Source organism: Lathamus discolor, chromosome 7 (genome assembly GCF_037157495.1).
Source record: "Lathamus discolor isolate bLatDis1 chromosome 7, bLatDis1.hap1, whole genome shotgun sequence".
NCBI lineage: Eukaryota > Metazoa > Chordata > Aves > Psittaciformes > Psittacidae > Lathamus > Lathamus discolor.
The window spans coordinates 9,249,187-9,268,967 of record NC_088890.1 but is presented as its reverse complement, the minus strand read 5'-3'; the positions used below and the strand labels follow the sequence as shown (position 1 = coordinate 9,268,967).

At 36.5% G+C, this 19,781-nt stretch overlaps 1 protein-coding gene across 32 annotated transcripts in view; it reads right to left on the bottom strand.

Moving 5' to 3' along the window:
* Positions 1–19,781, bottom strand: part of SLMAP (sarcolemma associated protein) — an 88,613-nt gene that overhangs the window by 11,385 nt on the left and 57,447 nt on the right. For 26 of the 32 annotated variants that reach the window (XM_065687545.1, XM_065687538.1, XM_065687544.1 and 23 more), the window contains 8 exons: positions 18,273–18,329; positions 14,885–14,965; positions 14,561–14,620; positions 9,289–9,411; positions 8,460–8,534; positions 4,392–4,712; positions 2,952–3,069; positions 1,201–1,372 (listed from right to left, as the gene is read on the bottom strand). In XM_065687545.1, the coding sequence (XP_065543617.1) occupies positions 1,201–1,372; positions 2,952–3,069; positions 4,392–4,712; positions 8,460–8,534; positions 9,289–9,411; positions 14,561–14,620; positions 14,885–14,965; positions 18,273–18,329 (1,007 nt within the window). Of the gene's footprint in view, positions 1–1,200; positions 1,373–2,951; positions 3,070–4,391; positions 4,713–8,459; positions 8,535–9,288; positions 9,412–14,560; positions 14,621–14,884; positions 14,966–16,785; positions 16,861–18,272; positions 18,330–19,781 lie in introns of those variants that run through there. The other 6 variants (XM_065687567.1, XM_065687561.1, XM_065687566.1 and 3 more) reach the window with 3 other exon arrangements.

Below are 19,781 nucleotides of genomic sequence, written 5' to 3'. Positions count from 1 at the left end.
AAGAAATATGAAGTAAATGCAAGTCCTTAATTCATCTCCCATACCAATCAACTAGTCGTTATCAGATTGGAAAGAAGTGCAGTAACTATGAAGACAAAACAAGAAATAGGTGGCACAATGAGTCCTTTATGTTTAAATAGCGGTCTTAAATCTAGGCTGTAGCTTAAATATCTACACCAATCAAATGGGTGCAAAAATCAACATTCTGTATGAAGGAAATCAAACCCTCCTCACACATAGTATAAGGCATTTAAAAAAAAATTATGCCTTATCACTATCATACTATAATCCTCAGTGTGGGTCAAGTACAAACAATACTGGGTGAATGCGTCCCATGTTCCTATAGCATGGGCAGCTTCTCCTTTTTCAAACTCACATTCAACTTTTTCTATAGATGACAAGCTTTCTAGTAGTCTTTCAGTAGTGGCATTTACCACAGATTTAAAAGATTAGGCATCTTACGAATACATCTGGTTAGAGGCTCACAAACTAACAAGACTGGGTTTTTCAAATTCTGAAAACAGTAAGGAATGTGATATGGATGAATTAATGACAAAATAAAGCAAAGGACTGCAAAAGACACTAAAACCAGTGACTGCGGAAAACCTCCCTCAAAATGCTCTTAAGCAAGTAACTGCTGGAGACTACGGCCTTCTTCCAGACAATCTTTAGAGGCCAGGCAGATGAAATACATGCTGAAAATGGTAGCTTTTTTCTTATGTACTTGCTAATGATCTTCAGCAGCCTGAAGTGATCCAGGAAGATGAAAGGAGACCTTTGTAAAAATGTGTAGTCCCACTGACAAATAAAAGAGCTTAAATCTAACTAGGAAGATCATACTGACCAAAAAGAATTAATTTTGACTCATAACAGCTAATGAAACTGTATTCCATGATATTCAGGAGGACTCTGAATAAGAGTTTACCTGTCTCAACAGCTTAAAAGTAAATTCACAAATATAATGCATGGAGGTAAACTTTAGGAAGTTCTCCAAACGCATACAAGTCATCTTATCTGAAAATTTCCTTTTCAGATTTAACCTCCAGTTTCTATTTCTCTATTGTCAGCCAACATAAAAGTATTTGCAATAAAAGTATGAAAAAAATTTAATTACCAGAAATGGCATTTCTTTTCTTTTAGCATAAAAGTCAAAAGTCACTGGGCATTTTATTCTCTCACAGAGATAATGTTCCACGTTACCTCTTTCTGAACATCTTTTGCTTGACTCTCAGCTTCACTGAGTTGGCTTTTTAGACTAGCTGCATCCCGTTGATGTTTTTCTCTCAAAGATCCCATCTGATTTTCAAGTTCCTTTCGAGACATTTCAAGAACACTTATATCGCTGGTTAGCGCTAAACTCTGCTTCTGAGAGCTGAAAAACAAAATTGAATTGATTCCTCATGTGTTTTAAATGCAAACAATCGAGATCTTTTTAAAGCACTTTTCATCCTCCAAAGCTTCACACATTATTTTTATTTAATACGGAAATAGCTCAGAGCAATCATAAGAGTAGATGATCCCATTGCCTCCCTATACAAAGTACTGCCAAAAGGCTGGCCATAGTCTTGCTTTTAAATGTATGTGTACAACTTAGTGTGTATAATTAATCATATAATTTAAATAATTTAACATGCATAATTTTAGCTTCTTGTTTTATTTTTATTATTCATCGCATATTTATGATATACTCCAAAGTATTTTGAAGCATATTTACAGAAAGTCTGCCCAAGGTTGTCAGAGGTATTTCACTCATTTGCATACATGCTTCTGCTTACTGCAGTTGCATAAGCTAATAGCTAGTATCTTCTTGAAGTGTTTAGTACAATTGTGTAATAGTCATAAGCCATTACAGTACTTGGTTATTACACTGAAGTTTGTTAATTTGTGCCTGTGCAAGACAGAAAGAAAAATAAGGGACACAACTTGCATATCTCCATTGTGCAAAGCCTGTATTTGCTCATGTAACCTTCCATATGAAAAGACAGAAATAAAAAACCCAAAACCCAAACAACAAACAAAAAGCAACAAGTGGAAATCAGGGCACGATGGAACAAAAAAAAGAAGGGTTTGATACCTGTAAAATAACACACTAATAAAAATGTTTTACTGTGGGAAATTTCCATTTTTCAATGAGATCTTATTACAACAGTGAGGAAGTCAGAAGGAAAAAATAAAACCCCAAATCAAACAGCGTGATGGTAAAATTCAGATTTACAATAAAACAAAGTTGTTGTCCCATATTTACTTTGTGAACTGGATTCCATTATCTGAAACTGGAAAACAATGTAATAATGGCTGATGAAGGGATAAGAGAAGTTATTTTGAGGCAGAAGATTTAGACAGCCTTTAGCAATGTCATGTGCACAAATAGAAAAAGAAATACAGTAAAACACAAATACTCCTGCACGCTAAAATCCCTCCTGAAAGATATTATAGTGCTTGTGATAAGGTTTGTACTTCTCTGTTAAGCAAAACATGACATAGAACACTGTTTCTGCCCACCATTACTATTTATAATGTGACAGGCTTCCATGAGACACCCTACTATCTGAGAATCATTTTCCAACTGTGAATGCTGAGAAAACTCTAGGTTAGGAAATCTATGTGGTTTGTTATCTTTTAAGTAGGAGGACAATTGTTAAATCTAAGTAATTTCACAACACATGCTTTCGAGTCCTTATTAAAAGCTGCAAAATAAGTCAGGTTACCTTATGACAATATAACATGACTGATAAGTAATACAGAAGCATATGCAAAACAGAACAAATAGGTGGGTATAACATGGCATAAAAATGTGCTCAGCCAAATACTACAATATAAATAAAATTTCAATGCATTTATTGAAAACACCATCAGAAATCTAGTACTATTTTGGGGAAGAATAAACAACAACCAACCCCCTCTTCAGCTACTATGATACCCTCTGAGACAAATCCTTTCCGCGCCCTTACCTAGAAAGCTCCTTCTCCTGTCGCTGAAGTTCAGATGAAAGCAAAGTATTTTCCTTCCTTAGTGTAACACACTCGGCTTCCAGAGCACTCCACTGTGCCTTCAACTTTTCAAGTTCCCCTGCAATGAACAGAATTCAACTGCATTGACTAAAATTATCTTATGACTGCTTCAAGTATCACCAGCCAATAAATGGAGGAAAAGCTGGTATCAATAGTCAATCTCAAATATACGCGATTATAGTCATGGCACATGAATTCTCTCAGAAGCACCTATAAAACATTACAATATCATCTACTGTTAAGGGGTTTGAGGACAATTAAGCAAGGTAGTGCTGCTTTTTTTTTAATGCAAACTTTTTCTGAAGCACAAAGGAATAGAAATCAGTCTATTTATTGGTCTGCTCTAGTAGAAACAGTTGTTACATGCTTAGAAACAGTGACAGAAAAGTGTATTTGAAGAAAATAATCTACCAGTCTTGAAAACAGCAAGGAACTAGAACCGCTTGGTACCACGCCCCTGCCACAAGGAACAGAATGTTTAAAGCAATAACTAAATGGTCAAAATGAGACCTTTGAAACAAATCAACCCCTGGCAAAATAGATAAAAATCAATGTTACATATGTCTTACTAATAGAATGAATGGGACTGCAGTCTGAACTGGAAAACGGTTTCTCTGACAACTTCACAAACATTAACCAATTCAGAATTTAGAGCATAATTTACAAATGTCAGTTTCTCTGTGGCATGTACAAAGTTTCAGCATGAGATTTTGACCTCTATTAGCAGGTTCTCCAAGACCCAAAGCTGTAGGCCTGGAGCAGCGGCTCGCAACCAGTCCTCATGAGATGTGGGTGCATTACATGTGAAGTGAAACACAAATGAATAAGCCTAAAAGAAGCCCTATGCTGGCTCAACACAACATATTTGTGTATCTCCACATCATGCATCCAGAATAAAGCTTTAAATTTAACATGTTTATGTTAAAAATGAGAATGGTATCAACAGTCTAATCAAGCCATAAAATAGAGTTATTTGTCTTGAATGAAGCTTTGCTAGAAAAATTAAAAGGTTAGAAAATACCCATTTAAGGGCTTAAATTACACACAGGTTACACAAGTCCTTTTGGAAATCTGTGGCAGCATCAGTGGCAACCTCAAACAGTACAAGTTTTCCATGTTCCTGAGTGGAATTATACTTGGTCTACTCTTTGTATCAAAGGGTACCTAGGCTAATTTAAGCATAATCGACAATTAGTATTTAGCGAAGTACACAAAACAGCTTTTGTTACACTACAAGCCTTGATAAATATATATAAATAGACATGTGGTGTATATAGATAAAGTAAATGACTACACACAGAGAAAGTGATTTGAGTAACTGACATTAGATTGAGGATACTATCGTTAGCACTGGTCTGTGACACCCTTTTACAGAAGTACCTTTTAAGCGTGTAGCCTCTTCCTTCTGCTGATCCTCACACTGTTGGCATCTGAGCTGAAAACTGGCTTGCAGACTGACAATTTCCTTTTCATAATCTGAGGCATCTTTCCGCCACCGTTCAAGTTCTGCTCGCACTGTTTGCAGCTCATCTTGCAGTGCAGAGATATCTGTATCTCTTTCTGATGCTGTCTTTTTTGCTACTTGTTGAAGTGACAGAATCTCGTTTTGAGCACTGACGAGTTCATTTCGTGTGCTTGAAACTTCATTCTCCTTTTCCTCACGAAGATTCTCAATTTCTTCTTGTAACCTTCGCAACTGGGCTGGAAAACATACATTCATGTTAGTATTTTAAAAACTAGTTACAGAAAACCTCAAACATGTTAATCCCTTTCTCAACTTGCTGATGTTTAATAGGACTAAAGAATCCACGAGCAGTTAAAAAGTATATTAATCTTGTCAAATACTATACCCTTAAAGGGACATATAAGTGGAGTCATGGATTAGGAGTCAAAAGAAACAAGAATTACAGTCGGACAATGCTTTCCCAGGCACGGTTGTGCTATGTGTGTGATACTACAGCAACTTTCTAAAATCTGAAACCAAGATTTAGATCCAACTTCACTGTAAGCAAAACAAGTATTATAGAACAAGGACGCTGCATGGTTCAGGGACAAGAAGAAAAGGCAGTTTCTGTGTCAAGCTGAACACCTGCAAAGCTACATTGGAAATGTTTGCCTGTTCAGCAATTAGCCTGTGATGTCCATAAATATTTTGAGGAACACAGTCTGATTTCTACTCCAGTCTCAAGATGCAGTGAAGGAAATAAAAATAATTCCTTGCAAAAAGCGTATTTCAAAGGACAAGAGGAATTTTAATTGAAAGGGACAGATGCACCAAACATACTGAATGAAGAAGTCCTTCAGCATTTACGGCTTCCTGTAAATATGCAGCAGTCATGCACACACGACGTTGCTTTAAATTTCTGCATGAAGCAAAGCTTATGAGTCCCACCCAAACCTGCTTCATCACTAAACACATCTCTGGGCGCAACTATTTTTCATAAATATGCATGCAAACAGTTGGAAAAAAAGAGTACAATGCAGAAGAAAGGGAGGATGAAAGAACAAACATTACTGTTAAAACCCTGCCTGATGGAAGCAAAGTGTGTACTTGCTCAGTGGCTTTGGTTTGCTTTTTAAAGAACACATATCAGAGTTCAATTACATTTAACTGATTTTTAACATGGGAAAAAGCAATTACTAAGTTAATGAAGAATTGCTCTGAGAAGAAAAGTGCAAAGTTCTTAACATCACTCAAAACTCTAATTTAAGATACTGCAGAGGGTCAGAATTCCACATTTAAAGTTCAATGTTTCAGAAGCAAAGGGCAAAATGAGGACAGTGGAAAGTGTGGGGAAGATAAGCACGGCTGAGTAACCTTCACGGATTACTCGTATTTATTTTTGTTCTCTCAATCCATTACAGAAGATGACATGGAGAATGTCAGCGACTCTTGTTGCAAACCGATACAGCATAAAAGCTGCTCAAGAGAGACTTGCACTTTCATCACAATTATAGCTCAGTAGCTACATTTACGGTAATGCAGGCAGAATTCATATACGGGTACAATCTAGAAACTCTGCTGTTAGTTGATGTAGAGTGAAGACGAAAAATACAACTTCCCCCTCCCCTCCTCTAAGCAGGTTTCAGCAAGACATTTAGCTCATTAGATAAAGAGCTTATGAACTCCCCAGTTCCACTCTCTTAAGGAAGAAGACAGTATAGGAAAAAAATACAGTTATTATATATTGTAATACTGAAGAGCTATTATAGACAACAGTTAAGTTAGATTTCACAGCAATTCTGTTTAAGGTTAAATAGTCTGTTCTGTAACAAAGGCATCTGCAGCACGATTGATTTCTAAATACAACATCACAGAATGGTTTGGGGTGGAAGGAACCTGAAAGATCTTCTAATGATGCTTACTACCACTTCATTTGTTTGGAAATAGTTTCTACAGGCTTATAGTAACAGAACAGCAACCAAAGTAGTAGATGAGAACAACCTGACAGTAATACAACATAGTATGTATTAACAACTGCCTTTCCATGTATCCTTACATTAGAAGCCTTCAACCTACCACACCAATATGCTAGGAAACCGTGTTTCTAAAACACCAAGAATTACGACTTGCTAACACAGCAGGTGCTCATTAATGAGCAAAGGATTTTTTCAAACCACGTCTTCCTGATTATTCTTTTCTTTAACAAGAGAAGCTAAATTCCTCCCTCTCAGCAATGCAGTATTTCGAATAGTATTTCCCCCTCCCTTCTGTCTGCATTGTTGATGGACAACTCTCCCTTTAAATGTTCAGGCATTAAAACAAGCATGGTATGACTGAAAAGCCAAACCAATACAAGCAATTCTAAAGTTTGGTGGAATTGTAGAAATAACTTACACAGGAAAATCAGTACCAAGAATACTGGAATGGTTTCTGAAGCACTGGATATAATTTGAAAGAAAACTTCCATTACATCCCCTATTTATGTAAGCCATTACCTCAGCCCAACTGAATGCTTCACTGCCTTCTTTTTTAAAAAAGTAATGACAAGTTACTTGAATTTCCTTTCTTTACTTATCTGTTCATCTAAAGAACTTCACATGCAGAGACAGGATCTCAGCTGTTTCTGTGGCACCTTCTCTATGACAAAGATAGAAAGCCATGCAGCACTGGCTTTATTGATTCCATGAAAATACTTTACAAAACGTTACTGCAAGATGCTGCCAAGAGTTTTTTTTTCCCCAGTACAGTTTGCAGGGGCTGCCAGGGGAGAATCCTGACATCCTGACAACTCGGGAAAAGCTGTGAAATGTGTCACACCCTGAGAATTTGGGAAGCAGCAAGCTTCCCAGAACAATGAACGTCAGAACACTGAACTACAATGCAGCGAAGCAGAGGAAACATTAGCAAGACTTCATTTTAGAAGGGTTCAGGAAATAGAACAGTACTGAACTAACAAGAAGCATCTTGCAGTTAAGTCTGGTTCTGCCAATCTTCTACGCTGATTCTCCTTTTTTTTTTTAAGTGAGAAAAATATTTTTTTTCTGCATAGAAATAACTATCAAATTCTAATTTCTAAGTTTTCCTACAGCATTTTTAACTTGGAGAGTTTTCAGTATTAGCAGAATAAGATTCAAATTTAAATTGCCTCTCTTGTTTTGAAGATGAGTATCATGCAAGCTTCCTTTCTTACAGGAGCAATGGCAGACTGTAAATACTGTTTGCTGACTTTCATCTAAAATACTGCTATTATATAAGCTTCTCAGTGTAACTAGTGTACAACAAGTACCACATTCCAGAACAAATTACTGCCTGCCCTGTAAAGTAATTTGCTAAAGATATTTTGATTTCAACCATTTTTGGGTCCAAACCAAATGATATGCTGACAAAGATCTCGAGGTATGAAGCTTCAAGTCTCGTAACAATCAATGACTTGAGTAGATGGGCAAAGTAACACTTGCTCTGAGGAAGTCATAACAAAACCCTTACTGATTTTAAGGCTAGACAGCCCCTTGACAAATGTGCTCACTCACATGCACAGGCTGAAGGAAGCATGACTGGTCATACTGTTTTTTCTAAAAGCACCTACAGTGTCCCACAGAAATTTTACCGCTTGTTCTCAGGTTGGATGTAGACCTGGATTAAAAATGTCTTTAGGAGAATCCTACCAATGAAGTGAAGCACAAAAAAGACTAAACCTTCTGAGTGCTCTGAAGATAAAACAGTCAGAGTAAGAATCCCTGGATCATTCAAAGCTGAGAAAGACTGAAGAGAGAGGAAGGAGAAGAATTATATACTACAGATTACATTTTGCCTTTTCTAAGTTATGATTAGAACCATAGGAATTGACAGGCAATACTGCACAATAAAATTCAAAGATATGATGACAGAAATCAGATATAAAACATACACTCAATATTTTCCTTTATTAGTGCTTATGATGCCATGGAAACAGACAAAGCTATACATTTTCCCTAAGCAGTGAGGTGAAAAAACCACATTCCTACCTTGCAGAACATTTATTTGCTTGTTAGATTCTTCAACTTGCACTCGATAGGCTTTTCTCTCTTCTTCCAATAGTGCTATAAATGAAAGTGAAAAACGTGCCCAAAAGTTTTAGCAAGAAGTATTTCAGCTATGTAATTAATTTTAGTCACAAGTTCCCCTTAACTGCAAAGATTAAACCAATCATATTATTTCAGTAAGTTATCAAAGCTAGTAACTGTGGTAAGTAGTTTAATAAATAGTTAATATTAAGACATCATTCCATTATTGTGGTAGTATTACAATTAATTTGAAATTAATATAATCCGTTGCCTGATCCAAAAACTCCATGTGTGCCAAATGCAAACTGGTGTGGGAAAAGGAAAAAAAATCTGTAAATACAACCCATAAGGAACACTAAACAATATGCAATTAAACTGGACTATACTATTTCCTGTCAAAAACAACCCACAGATTTGCTGAGGATAAGGATTACAGCTACATATCTGACAGGATGAGCCAAACCAAGAACTAACACTGAATACATTAAATTATGTGCATTATCTGACTGAAACATAGATTTATCAGCAACTGTATATAATATATTTAATAAGGATGAAATATACGGAGCTCAAGTATGCATATGTTGGTTTATCTTGAACCAAAAAGTCAGAGCTCAGCCTGTGTATGGAGTTCAGGAAAAAAAGCTGAAGTTTCTGACGTTTTGTGCAGGAGATAAGAACACTAAGAAACAATTTTTTTACAGTTAGCAAAACTGGACTCCTTTTAAGACTACCTGATAAATACAATTTCAATGGATATCCTACACAACCAAGTTGATCTGGGTCTCACCTTGAAGTTCAAAGCATTTTTGTTTACTTGTCCTAGCTAGCTCTTGGGCTTCAATCAGCTCCTTGTGCAGCTGCTGAATTTCTTGCTTAGCCTCAGTCTCTGATTGTGCACCCTGCAATTCATCTGATAAAAGAACATTTTCTTTAAAGCATAAATTTGCACAACAATTTAATTTGCATGGTCATGTGGTGACTACCAACATTTTACTCAAATCAACCGAAGTTAGTTAAGGTAAGCTCAAAACTGGATTAGGTAAATATTAGCAAAAATATTAATATACTTTTACAAGGAGGGAAAACATATGCAAACTTTGAAACATTTATCGTATATAACATGCAGTATAAAACAAACAAAGCCCCCAAACAAACAAGAATTAGAGCATTTTTAAAAACACTGTATAGATTAACAAGGATTCCTGTACTGACAAAAATGAAGGAACGTCAAGCATAAGACAAGACTTGATTGTGTTTATAACTTACAAAAGGAAGCTACTCTAACTTCTCCCAACACACACTCATCAGCAATGATACTGCCTCCCCAGCCAACCCTCCATCCTCCTGCTCCTAGCAGCATGTACCAGCCCTGCAAGGCAGTGTACTGAACACTCAGACCCAGCCTTGTGCTAGGGCTGGTTAGTGCTAGTGGTTTACTCCTGCCCACTCCTTTCAATCCTGCTCGGCTTCCCCCTCTCCCTCTGTGGACCATAACTACAAGGAAAAGAGACATTTAGGGAATTTTTCTAAAACAAAATTATGTAAATGAAGAAAAGCTCACCCTATTTCATTCAGTGGCCTAGTGAATACTAAGCTAAATTCTGCCCTTAAAACTGTTTTCACTACATCTTAAAATATTAGGTATATTTTTAACATCAGATACATATGCATGTTATTTAAACTCGAAATAAAAATATTTGCTCTTCCTGACTAGTTCTGTATTAGCTAAAATACACATTAAATACCTCTTGGGCTTATGACTTGCAGTTGCAGACAAATACTTTAAATGCTTAAGTCTTGTGGGCATTGAAAAGAAGAAAAATAAGTATTTGTAACTAAAAAGCAGCGTCCTCTAACAGGCACACACTAGAAACTAGCTGCATTAACAAAGAGGAAGACAATGCTCTACCCTGCAGGCATCTGCAATGCCAGGAACTGGAGCCAGGAAATTCTCATTCACTAAATTTTCCTTAAGCAGTGTCTGTGCGGAAACAGATCTTCCAGTAGGCACAGACAGCACTAATAAACTACAGAGGCAGAGGGGAAAGCTTTGTATAAAGTCTATTAGGTGGGAAAGGTAAAGGGGGAAAATCAGGGACAAAAGTCCAGCTGTGCTGGACATAACATAAAATAATGGTTCGCAAACTTTCTGAATCAACAGCCATAGCCAGAGGGAGAACAAAAAGGCAGATATGTTACACAGCTACTGGTTAATAAACATCTATCACTATAGACCCCACGGATTTGAGATAAAGGCACATTGCTCAGAATAACCCCCCAAAAGATAAACTATATCGGTTGTCTGGACCTTTCACTAATAAGAAAAATAATTAAATACAAGCTATAGTTTGGGTAATCAACATGTTTTCGACATTCATATTGACTATATGCACCACCATTAAAGTAACTATAGCTTTTCTTTTTGCTGTTTTAGTCATTAAAATGTTTATCCAGTCATGCTACATAATTCGTACTGTACCCTGGTAAGAAAAGAAGTTTTGTTTTTCCTGTTCTCACACTAATGAATTGGTGGGATTGAGTAGGGGTGAGGGCACACAGGCACTTTTAAATGTTTTCAGAACAAAATTATGAGAGCAGAAAGAACAAAGAGAACTACATATTTCATTCATGTACTTTCTTTTAAGGTTTATTAGAGTTCCAAATCCAAAGTTCTCTTTTCTGAATGTGTTTTGTTCTTAGTTTCTCATGGATAAAGACTTTGGACAATTAGACTTTCAACCCTCCTTAATGAGACTGTTCAGAAGAAATGGATGAGGAAGTTGACAAATTATGCTCAAATCATGTCTTATAAAGAAGCAGTGTCCCAAATCCAACAATGGACACCCTAAATGAACTTTCTGGTAGATGGCATTTTCCACTCGATGAAAGCAAACATTATAAAAGATAATACTGCTTCAGAGGAGATGAGGAAACCAACTTATGGGACAAAATAATCAGTTTAACAAAGGCACAATCCAGGTAAAAATTCTTTTCTACTCAAATGCAATAGGGGAATTTCCATATGCCTGACATGGTTTTAAATCCAAAGCCAAGAAATATGAGAGTGAACTCTAGTTTTGAGAAAATACCTTAATGAGTAGGATAGCTCTATTTATAAATAATAAAACTACCAAATATCACCAGGCTTTGAATTAGCTCTGTCTAGAAGCAAATTCACATCACAAAAACCTCGTTTGAGAACCAATGTAAAAGCTGCAATTAAAAAGAAACAGTACTTGAGCAATTTCCAGAATTACTCAGCATTGGACTAACTGTTCTCAGAGAAGTCTAAGGAATTCTACCATTAATTACAACAAGGTAAAAAACTGACTCAGGTGAAGTCAGATAAACAATTAAAACCCTGAGTTTCCTTCAGCGTTGTAAGATCCACATAAAGTAAACTGCATCATATATTTCAAATAAAGTACCTGGCTACTTCAACATAAAATAATGGTTCCCTAACGTTCTGAATCAGTAGCCCATTGCTGATTCCCAAAATTTCTCATGTAAGCTCCCATTATTCAGCAAACCCTCAACCGAAAACACTTATTACATTCCATGAATCAGTCTTGTAGCTACTATGAAAGTAAGGAAGTTGATAAAAGCAAGATGATGAACCTTTCAGTGACATTTACTGCTTTCCATCTGTGTAGCATTTACCTGTCTGTAACTTTGCAATAAGCAGTCACAGCCTGTCTAAATAGAAGTATCCAGGGAACTGTTATTAATGGCTAATAGTCATTTACCTCGTGGGAAGGAAAAAACCAGAAAGGCAGTTGTACTAATCTGCGACAGCTTTTCCCCTTCCCCTCCTTGCCAGATTGCGACTTGCAGAAAGTTTGAATGCACTCAAAAATTATTGATATCCTTGGAGCAAACTACAGCAATTGAAACTCTCGTTGTTTTCTTATTCCTTTAATTTGTTTAACTGTTGGAATTTGCAAAACAAAAAGGAATGCTGCCTTTTCCAGCAGGCATTTCCGCATTCCAAATGCCTGCCAGATCAGAAATGTTCTCACTCTTCCTTAATTATCAGACTGCAGTTGATTTGTTATCCACTTGAAAGTCTTTCTGTGGCAAACACAATCCTTTTTAGGGAAAGTCAGGCATGTGAAGTAGCCCTCTGACAAAACCTCAAACAGAACTACAGGTTTATAGGCCCCTTCATAAAAATTACGAGGGCAAATGATTCATTATACAGATATATTTTCACAGTTTCTTGAGAGCAAAATAGGGATGCCCATAAATAGCCTCAAAAGAGTTATTCTAATTATTTTAGTTAATTGCAATATGCAGTTCAATAGCAGAGTGGTCTCTGTAAATAGGTATTTTTCTACTGATTCACTTAAAAGTTCAGTAATGGTTATGGTTTAAATCTTTAACTGAGTAAATAAAGACTGATGAAGCAATGAAAATATCCACATTAGCAAAAGACTGCTTCCATGATTTTAGTCCTTCTAAGTTCAATTAACCCTCCCTGTCACCATAATATACCCTGAACAGAAAAAGTATAATTGTGCCTGCCCCTTGCCATGACATGAGACTGTTCTAACACAGGAAGCACCACACTCACAGCAGCCTTATCTTGGTGTTGGGCTGTTAAACAAACCCTTCTGACAGAAGTTAAGAAGGCTTCACCTGCATATAAGGAGAATTAAGGAATTAGTGGGTTTCAGCCTGAGGGGTCCATGGACTACTTTTAATGCAACTTCAGAAGTTAACAGAAATCCAGCCAATTAGGACCCTATATTAAAACTATAAAAATCAGACTTGAATTTTGACACGAGCTGAATTCAGTTTCTCTACGGTACTGTTTATGTACAAAGGGTTGTTCTGGCTGTCAATTCTGTGCATGTAACAATGCTCACAGGAAACAAACTCCTTAATGCGTATCCTATTTTGATACTTGCATGCTTTTCAACTGAAATTTTTCATAACCACTACAAACGTTACCAGATTCTACCTTCTAGCATCGCAAGTCACTGAATATACTTCTTATTAATTGCAGATAGGAGCAAAACCCAAATGAACACGCTCAGTACCTCAAACAAACCTTTTTTAACCTGCTTTACTAAACTACTAAACTGATATCCACTGGAAAACAGCAAACTCATTTTTAATTCGCTGTTCAGAAATATATATAATGGATGCAATTTTTGGAAGTCCTTCTGTCATAAAATTACACAAAATTTAAACAATTACTGAAAAAACAATCTTTTACAGGTCTCAAGTTTAACTGTGGTTTAATGGCGTTCTGAACCATGAAGAGCTGTGAAATTCTTCTTACTTGTGATCCAAATGTAAGAATCGTTTTACAGATCTTATCAAACATCCAATTGTACAAAAAGCATAAAATTAATTTTCAGTATGCTAAATGTACAACTAATTAATATCTCACATTTTTTTTCAGCTAATCAATATGCAAATATTAGGTTGCTCATCAAGTCTGCAGTACATGCCTTCAGTGCAAAGAGCAGTAATAGATTTAATTTTATAGCTATGAAGCTCAAAGCTAAGGTTCAGCGATCATTCTAAATACACTTACAAAAGGAAATTCAAATCTTGATTGTGTTAACCAGAAAAAGATTTTAGATTTTCTTTATAACCCATCAGGTGCAAAACAACAGAAGCATTTGTGACAGTGATGGAAGCAAACGTAAATGTTATAAAATTTGGTAATACTTAAAACATGTCAGTGATGGGAGAATCACTCCTCCACACAGCTAGGTGCCCTAACGTAAGTGTATGCTGAAACTGTTTCTCGACTCTACTTCAAGTTGTCCATGTATATTCCTAAAACAGTGTTGCTAAGTGCAGAAATCAGATTTATGTGTAAGTTATTTCTATACTAACATTCAAAAGTATGCTTTTATACCACATCACCCAAAGGGATCATTATTGATATTTAAATGCAACTCTTCCATACTGCCATGATTAAAACATTTGAATCTCAGCACTCTACTTCAATACATATTTGATAAAAGCCAGGTAGACAAATATGTATCTACATATATACACATAGATTCTGCATCTAGAGTTACAAATATAGATTTGTTTACCTTTCAGAAGAGCTACTTTGGCAATAGGTTCATTTAGATCTTGGTCATCCATTTGGGCATCTAAAAATAAACCAAACCCCACACCTTTCAGAGAGCAGGTAGACTGCAGATGGTTTTCATATACGCATTCTTCAAGCAAAGAGAAGCTTCTACTTTCTTCTCACTTTACAATAGTTGATTATGAAGTTGCAAAATACATAATACTGCTCTAAGCTTGTATGTGGCTCTGCATAATATACCTTCTGCTCTTTTGGAAAATGCTTGTGAATAAGTTATTTCATTAGAACAAGTTAGACGTTACAGGAACCTCAGTTAAACACTTACCTGTAGTGTCGTCACTGCTTTTTTCCTTGCTTGGACTAAGAGTGTCTGATAAATCAGATTCTTTGACTCTTGCCTGATTCTCTGTAAGAGACAAAAAAAATCAACTGCAATCAGTAAAACCTTTGTTCAGGCTCTTAATTGTAATTTCTTTTATACATCTAGTTAAGCACTGCTAAATGCCAAAAGAAAACAACTTTGTTGAAGGAATACTTAAAAATGTGGTGGTTGCTTATTTCTTTGTAAGTCTGGGCTAAAATGGATTCAGCATCACTGAAGTCATTAATCTAGCCTAGCATCTAATAGGGGATGCAACTGCCTCATGCACAGCTTGAAATTTTTGTCAAGGCTGTATTCTTGCCAGCTGGAACTCTGTGCAAAAGCTGATTCACTCAGGGAACAAATAAGAAAAAAACTCCTAGAACAATGCAGATACTGTAAGAGGTCAGAAAGAAACTGCTGTTAAGAACAAAACTGTGCTTCAGTATTTTTGATACATAAAATAATAGCAAAAACTCTTGTATATACCATACTGTTAAAAGAAATTGTGGCATGAACCAGTAGAGAATCAGAGAAGTCTAAATACGAGAATTTCTAGACAGAATTTTAGTTTAAATGTTATTAAGAGAAGGCATTCTTTGTCCTTTCCACCAAAAACTACCTCCATGAAATAGCTGTTAATACACAATGCACCACATTATTACATGAAGCTTAGTGAAGCCACACGGTTGGTTTTGGTTTGCGTTTACTTAACTAGTTCTGATTTTTAACGGAGACCAGACATTTTCAAAAGGAGGGAGTTAATATACTAGTGCATCCTTTTCCCACACAGAATTATCCCTGACTCAGAGAAGGCACACCATCGCTGGTGTGGGCAAACCCAGAAAGTCTGTCAGCAAGGAACCATGTCACCAGCATGCAGCTGAGGTTACACAGAATGAAGCCTTTCTTCACTGACACCTCAGAGCCTTAGTTTGACAGCATCACTGCCCATCCAAGGATTAAGAGAGTCTCAAATTCCAGGAAGAGATACATAGATATAGATATCAAAAGGCATCATTACAACTTTCTCAGTTTACAGACTTTTACCATACATGCAGAAAAGCACAGTGAACATGAATAATTTCTTCACATGCAGATAGATACTGTAGATGCAACAAAAAAGTACTAGGACACAGGAAGAAAGATACACAGCAATAAATAAATCAAGTGTGTTATACCAGCAGAATTAGTATAAGGAAAGATGTAAAAACAGGAGTAACGAGAAAGCTTGTGTGAATTTTTTTTTTCAAGTAACAAGAGAAAAAACAGAACACCCCCAAAATGAGAGAAGTGGAAACTGAAGATGACCTGTGCACCTGCACAGGGAAATGGGCAAGACGACAAATCACAGAGGTTAGTAGGAAAATAAAAGAATCCTTTATCTAACATGCAGAGTTTTCTATTTCTGTGCCACAGTAACATCCACTTGTACATGAAGCAGAAGGTGGCAAATACAAACCAACCACCTCACCAAGAGCCAAACTCTTTCTACCCTAATGTAACTGAAATCACTGCAGAGGAAGAAGGGGAAAGCACCCATACATTTAATGCATATTAGAGGTTCAGACCTGGCAGCTATTCCAAACATCTTTCTCATGACTTCAGCAGCCTTCAAAGCTCATAACGACTGGACTAGTTAAAAACTTATGTTTAGGGTGGCTCTTTGCTAAAACAGAGAAAGCACTTCCCTATTTTAAGGAATAAGGGGTTTAACTAATATCTAAAGATGCTACAATACAAAACATTATACATATACCAAAGAATCAAGCTCACAAGACTGCCATTACAAACCATAATAATCGCTAATCCAAGAAATAAATTCTTTTTAGAATATTAAGAAAAGTACATCCTAAAAGCCTCACCCATGTCGTTTATGTTAGTGGCCGATCCAGAAGTGCTAAGCTGAGCACTGTGTGTATCCAGCTAACTTTACCATATCTGGTCATACATGGAAACGAGCTTTCCTGCTCTGTGCAAAATGGGAGGAACAGTGCAAGTTCCAACTGTTGAATTAATTCTCTCCCCCCCACCTCCCTCTTGTACTCCCCTCCCACCCACCCCTGGTTACACCAGCTTCTCCCTCCCTCCTATCTTCCTACCCCTGAAACAAGGAACAAGATCAGGCACCAGAGCAAAGATGCCATCAGTGTCTGTATCTGAAACAGCAGAAGTCAAAAAGAGAAGTGATTTATAAACCTGCTTCCTATTCTGGAACCAGAGTCGTAAGCACAAAACTCTTTCCTGTACTATATTATTTCACAGCAGTTGTCCATATTTCCCATAATAAAACTAGGCTGAATAAATATAGCCAAAATGCCGAAGTATATTAAAATGTGTTGACATCATACTTACTTGATGAGTTAGAATATTAACAAACACTAAAAATAGCTCACCGCCTTGCAAGATAATTGGCATGCAAGTGTTACATTACAGTTATAGCATGCATTCTTCTGCCAAATATGGCACGTTGTCTATAGCTTACTCACATATAGAAACAAATTAAAGGTGCAATATCCCACATTAAGGTAAGAAAATATAAACTGAAGTGTCTCTAAAATATTAGAACTTCTAACAAGCCAGGATTTATTCATTATAGGAACACTCTGCAGAAGGACAGAGGGTAAAGAAATGAGTTAGTGTGTCTAGACATTAATAAAAGCTACAGAAATGGAGTGAGCCTACAAGTGCAAACAACCTACATAATTAGGCACATGGGAAATACTGATCTGCACACTTTGCAGCATTCCTGATTTTGGCACTGGGAGGTAAGGATGACTGTTCCTTGACAAGATAAATCTTTTTTAATTAGCCCCTTGTATTTCACTTAGGGTTTTTTTTATAGAACAGAGTTAAGAGATGCACAGATATATATCACTTGGAAAAGGCACATTTTGGAGGTTAATAGCTATTTCAAAGTTATGAAGGTGTAAGTTAGAAAAAAGTCAAATGAAAACACACTTTAAAGCTTAAAATGAGACCAAACGTTATTTCCATTTAGTCCATAATAAAACAAACAAAAAAAAATTTGAAATTTATGCAGTCACTGAGATTTAAATCTGTTTATGAAAATCATTATTAGTTTTTTAATGCATATTCAGGTAAGAACTCAGTTAAAACTGACACTATCATTTCGTGCACTCAATGTTCAAAAATCGTTTCCTTTAAATCCTTTTACCCTACAGATAGTATTTGAAGCTAAGTTCATTAAACAAGAAACCTCCCCTTTATCGATTTTTTTTCTTATGTGATTATTCAACAAAACTCCAACTGCTAGTTTAACACAGAACATGCACTGAAGTGACACAAAAAACATGCTTCAAGAAACAGTTAGAGAATCCAGAATTCTAACCTTTCAAAAGCTTTGTTTCTTCCACTTTGGTTAGATGTCCTTCGTCTATGATCTTGTCTGCCAAACAAAATAAGTGTTACTTCCAAGCTCAAATTAAGCAAGCAAAAGCTCTGCACGCATCTATGTGGACTACATTCCATGACCAAATTAAAAGCTGATAATATTACTTCCTACTCAGGCTTGAACAAAAACTTTATTCTGGCATGGAATAATGAAACAGAGCACACAAGGCTACTGGAATTTTGTCATACAGTGCATAATTATTTCTTCTGCAATTTATTAACTTACATTACTAATGCTTCAGTTCACTAATGAGAAGTTAGGAAAATTCATTTTTATGAGCTTTTTTTTTTTAACTCTAACTGGGAGCAATAAATAATTGATACATTTCTCCAGTTATCAAAGAAGGAATTCTAAGAGCTGGTTGCCTGAAATAGATATCCACCTGATACAGCAGGAATGTGGAAATATGCCACAGTAATAGAGCAACTGAGAAGCCCCCTTCAATCACAACTGCCTATGAAAGATGCACAGGAACAGCCTTTCTAAGCTTAAAACTTTCAGAGAGCTGCACAAAATTCCACATTCAGGTTGACAAAAATTGAGTTTACAGGTAACACTGATGGGGAAGTCTATTCATGTATGCCAGGTGTATAAAAACCTAAACCACAGATTTTGAGACTAGATTGCTAACTTCATCCTAACTCCAGCAAGGACATGAAGGCAGACACAGTAAGACCAAGGGAAGAACTGGTTTAGACTAATCAAAGACTCTAAAAGAACTATTAAACCAGTAGTTAGTTTATTTTTCAGAGATGTCATTATTTCAAATTCCTTAAGAACGAGCCAGCAATGCCAACATGTAAAATTATCAAGGGTCACATATCTTCCAGATCACATCATCAATTTCTACGAAGCAGACCCTGCAATTCAGACAATGTTGAAAGCTGTTAACACCCACTGAGCACCCAGTTTGAAGTTGCTTCTGCCTCCCGCGGTGCCCTCTCTCTGCCAGATTCTCAATAATCAGGCAGGGAACTGAGTTTGCTGGCTACTCCCTGTGCTATTAACAGGTAACAGATGCCCAGGAGACTGCAAGAGCAGCACACAGAGGAGAGTTCAGATTAAGGAAGCTGGATGACAGCAAATCCTTTACAAATTTGTAATAAAAAAAAAGTTAGCATTTGCAGCTGCAATTATCTCTGATGATTAAGAAGTCTCTGCACTCCTCCAATGGCATGGTGCTGTAACCATTACAATCTAAGGACAGAGGCAGGACAGGAATTGCAGGGAGGTATCTTTTTCAGCTCCAGACAGCAGAAAAGTTTTCAGACAAAACCCCCCCTGAGGTTTGAAGAAGCATTTGCATGGCCAAAAGCTTGTCCCCTTCCTTGCCCCACAGCCAGACAAACCAGCCTAAAAGAGCTATTATTCTCTTCATCTACTTTATACATCTACAAATACTGTACTGCATTCCTGTAACTTTTTACAAATAACTGTGTCAGAAAT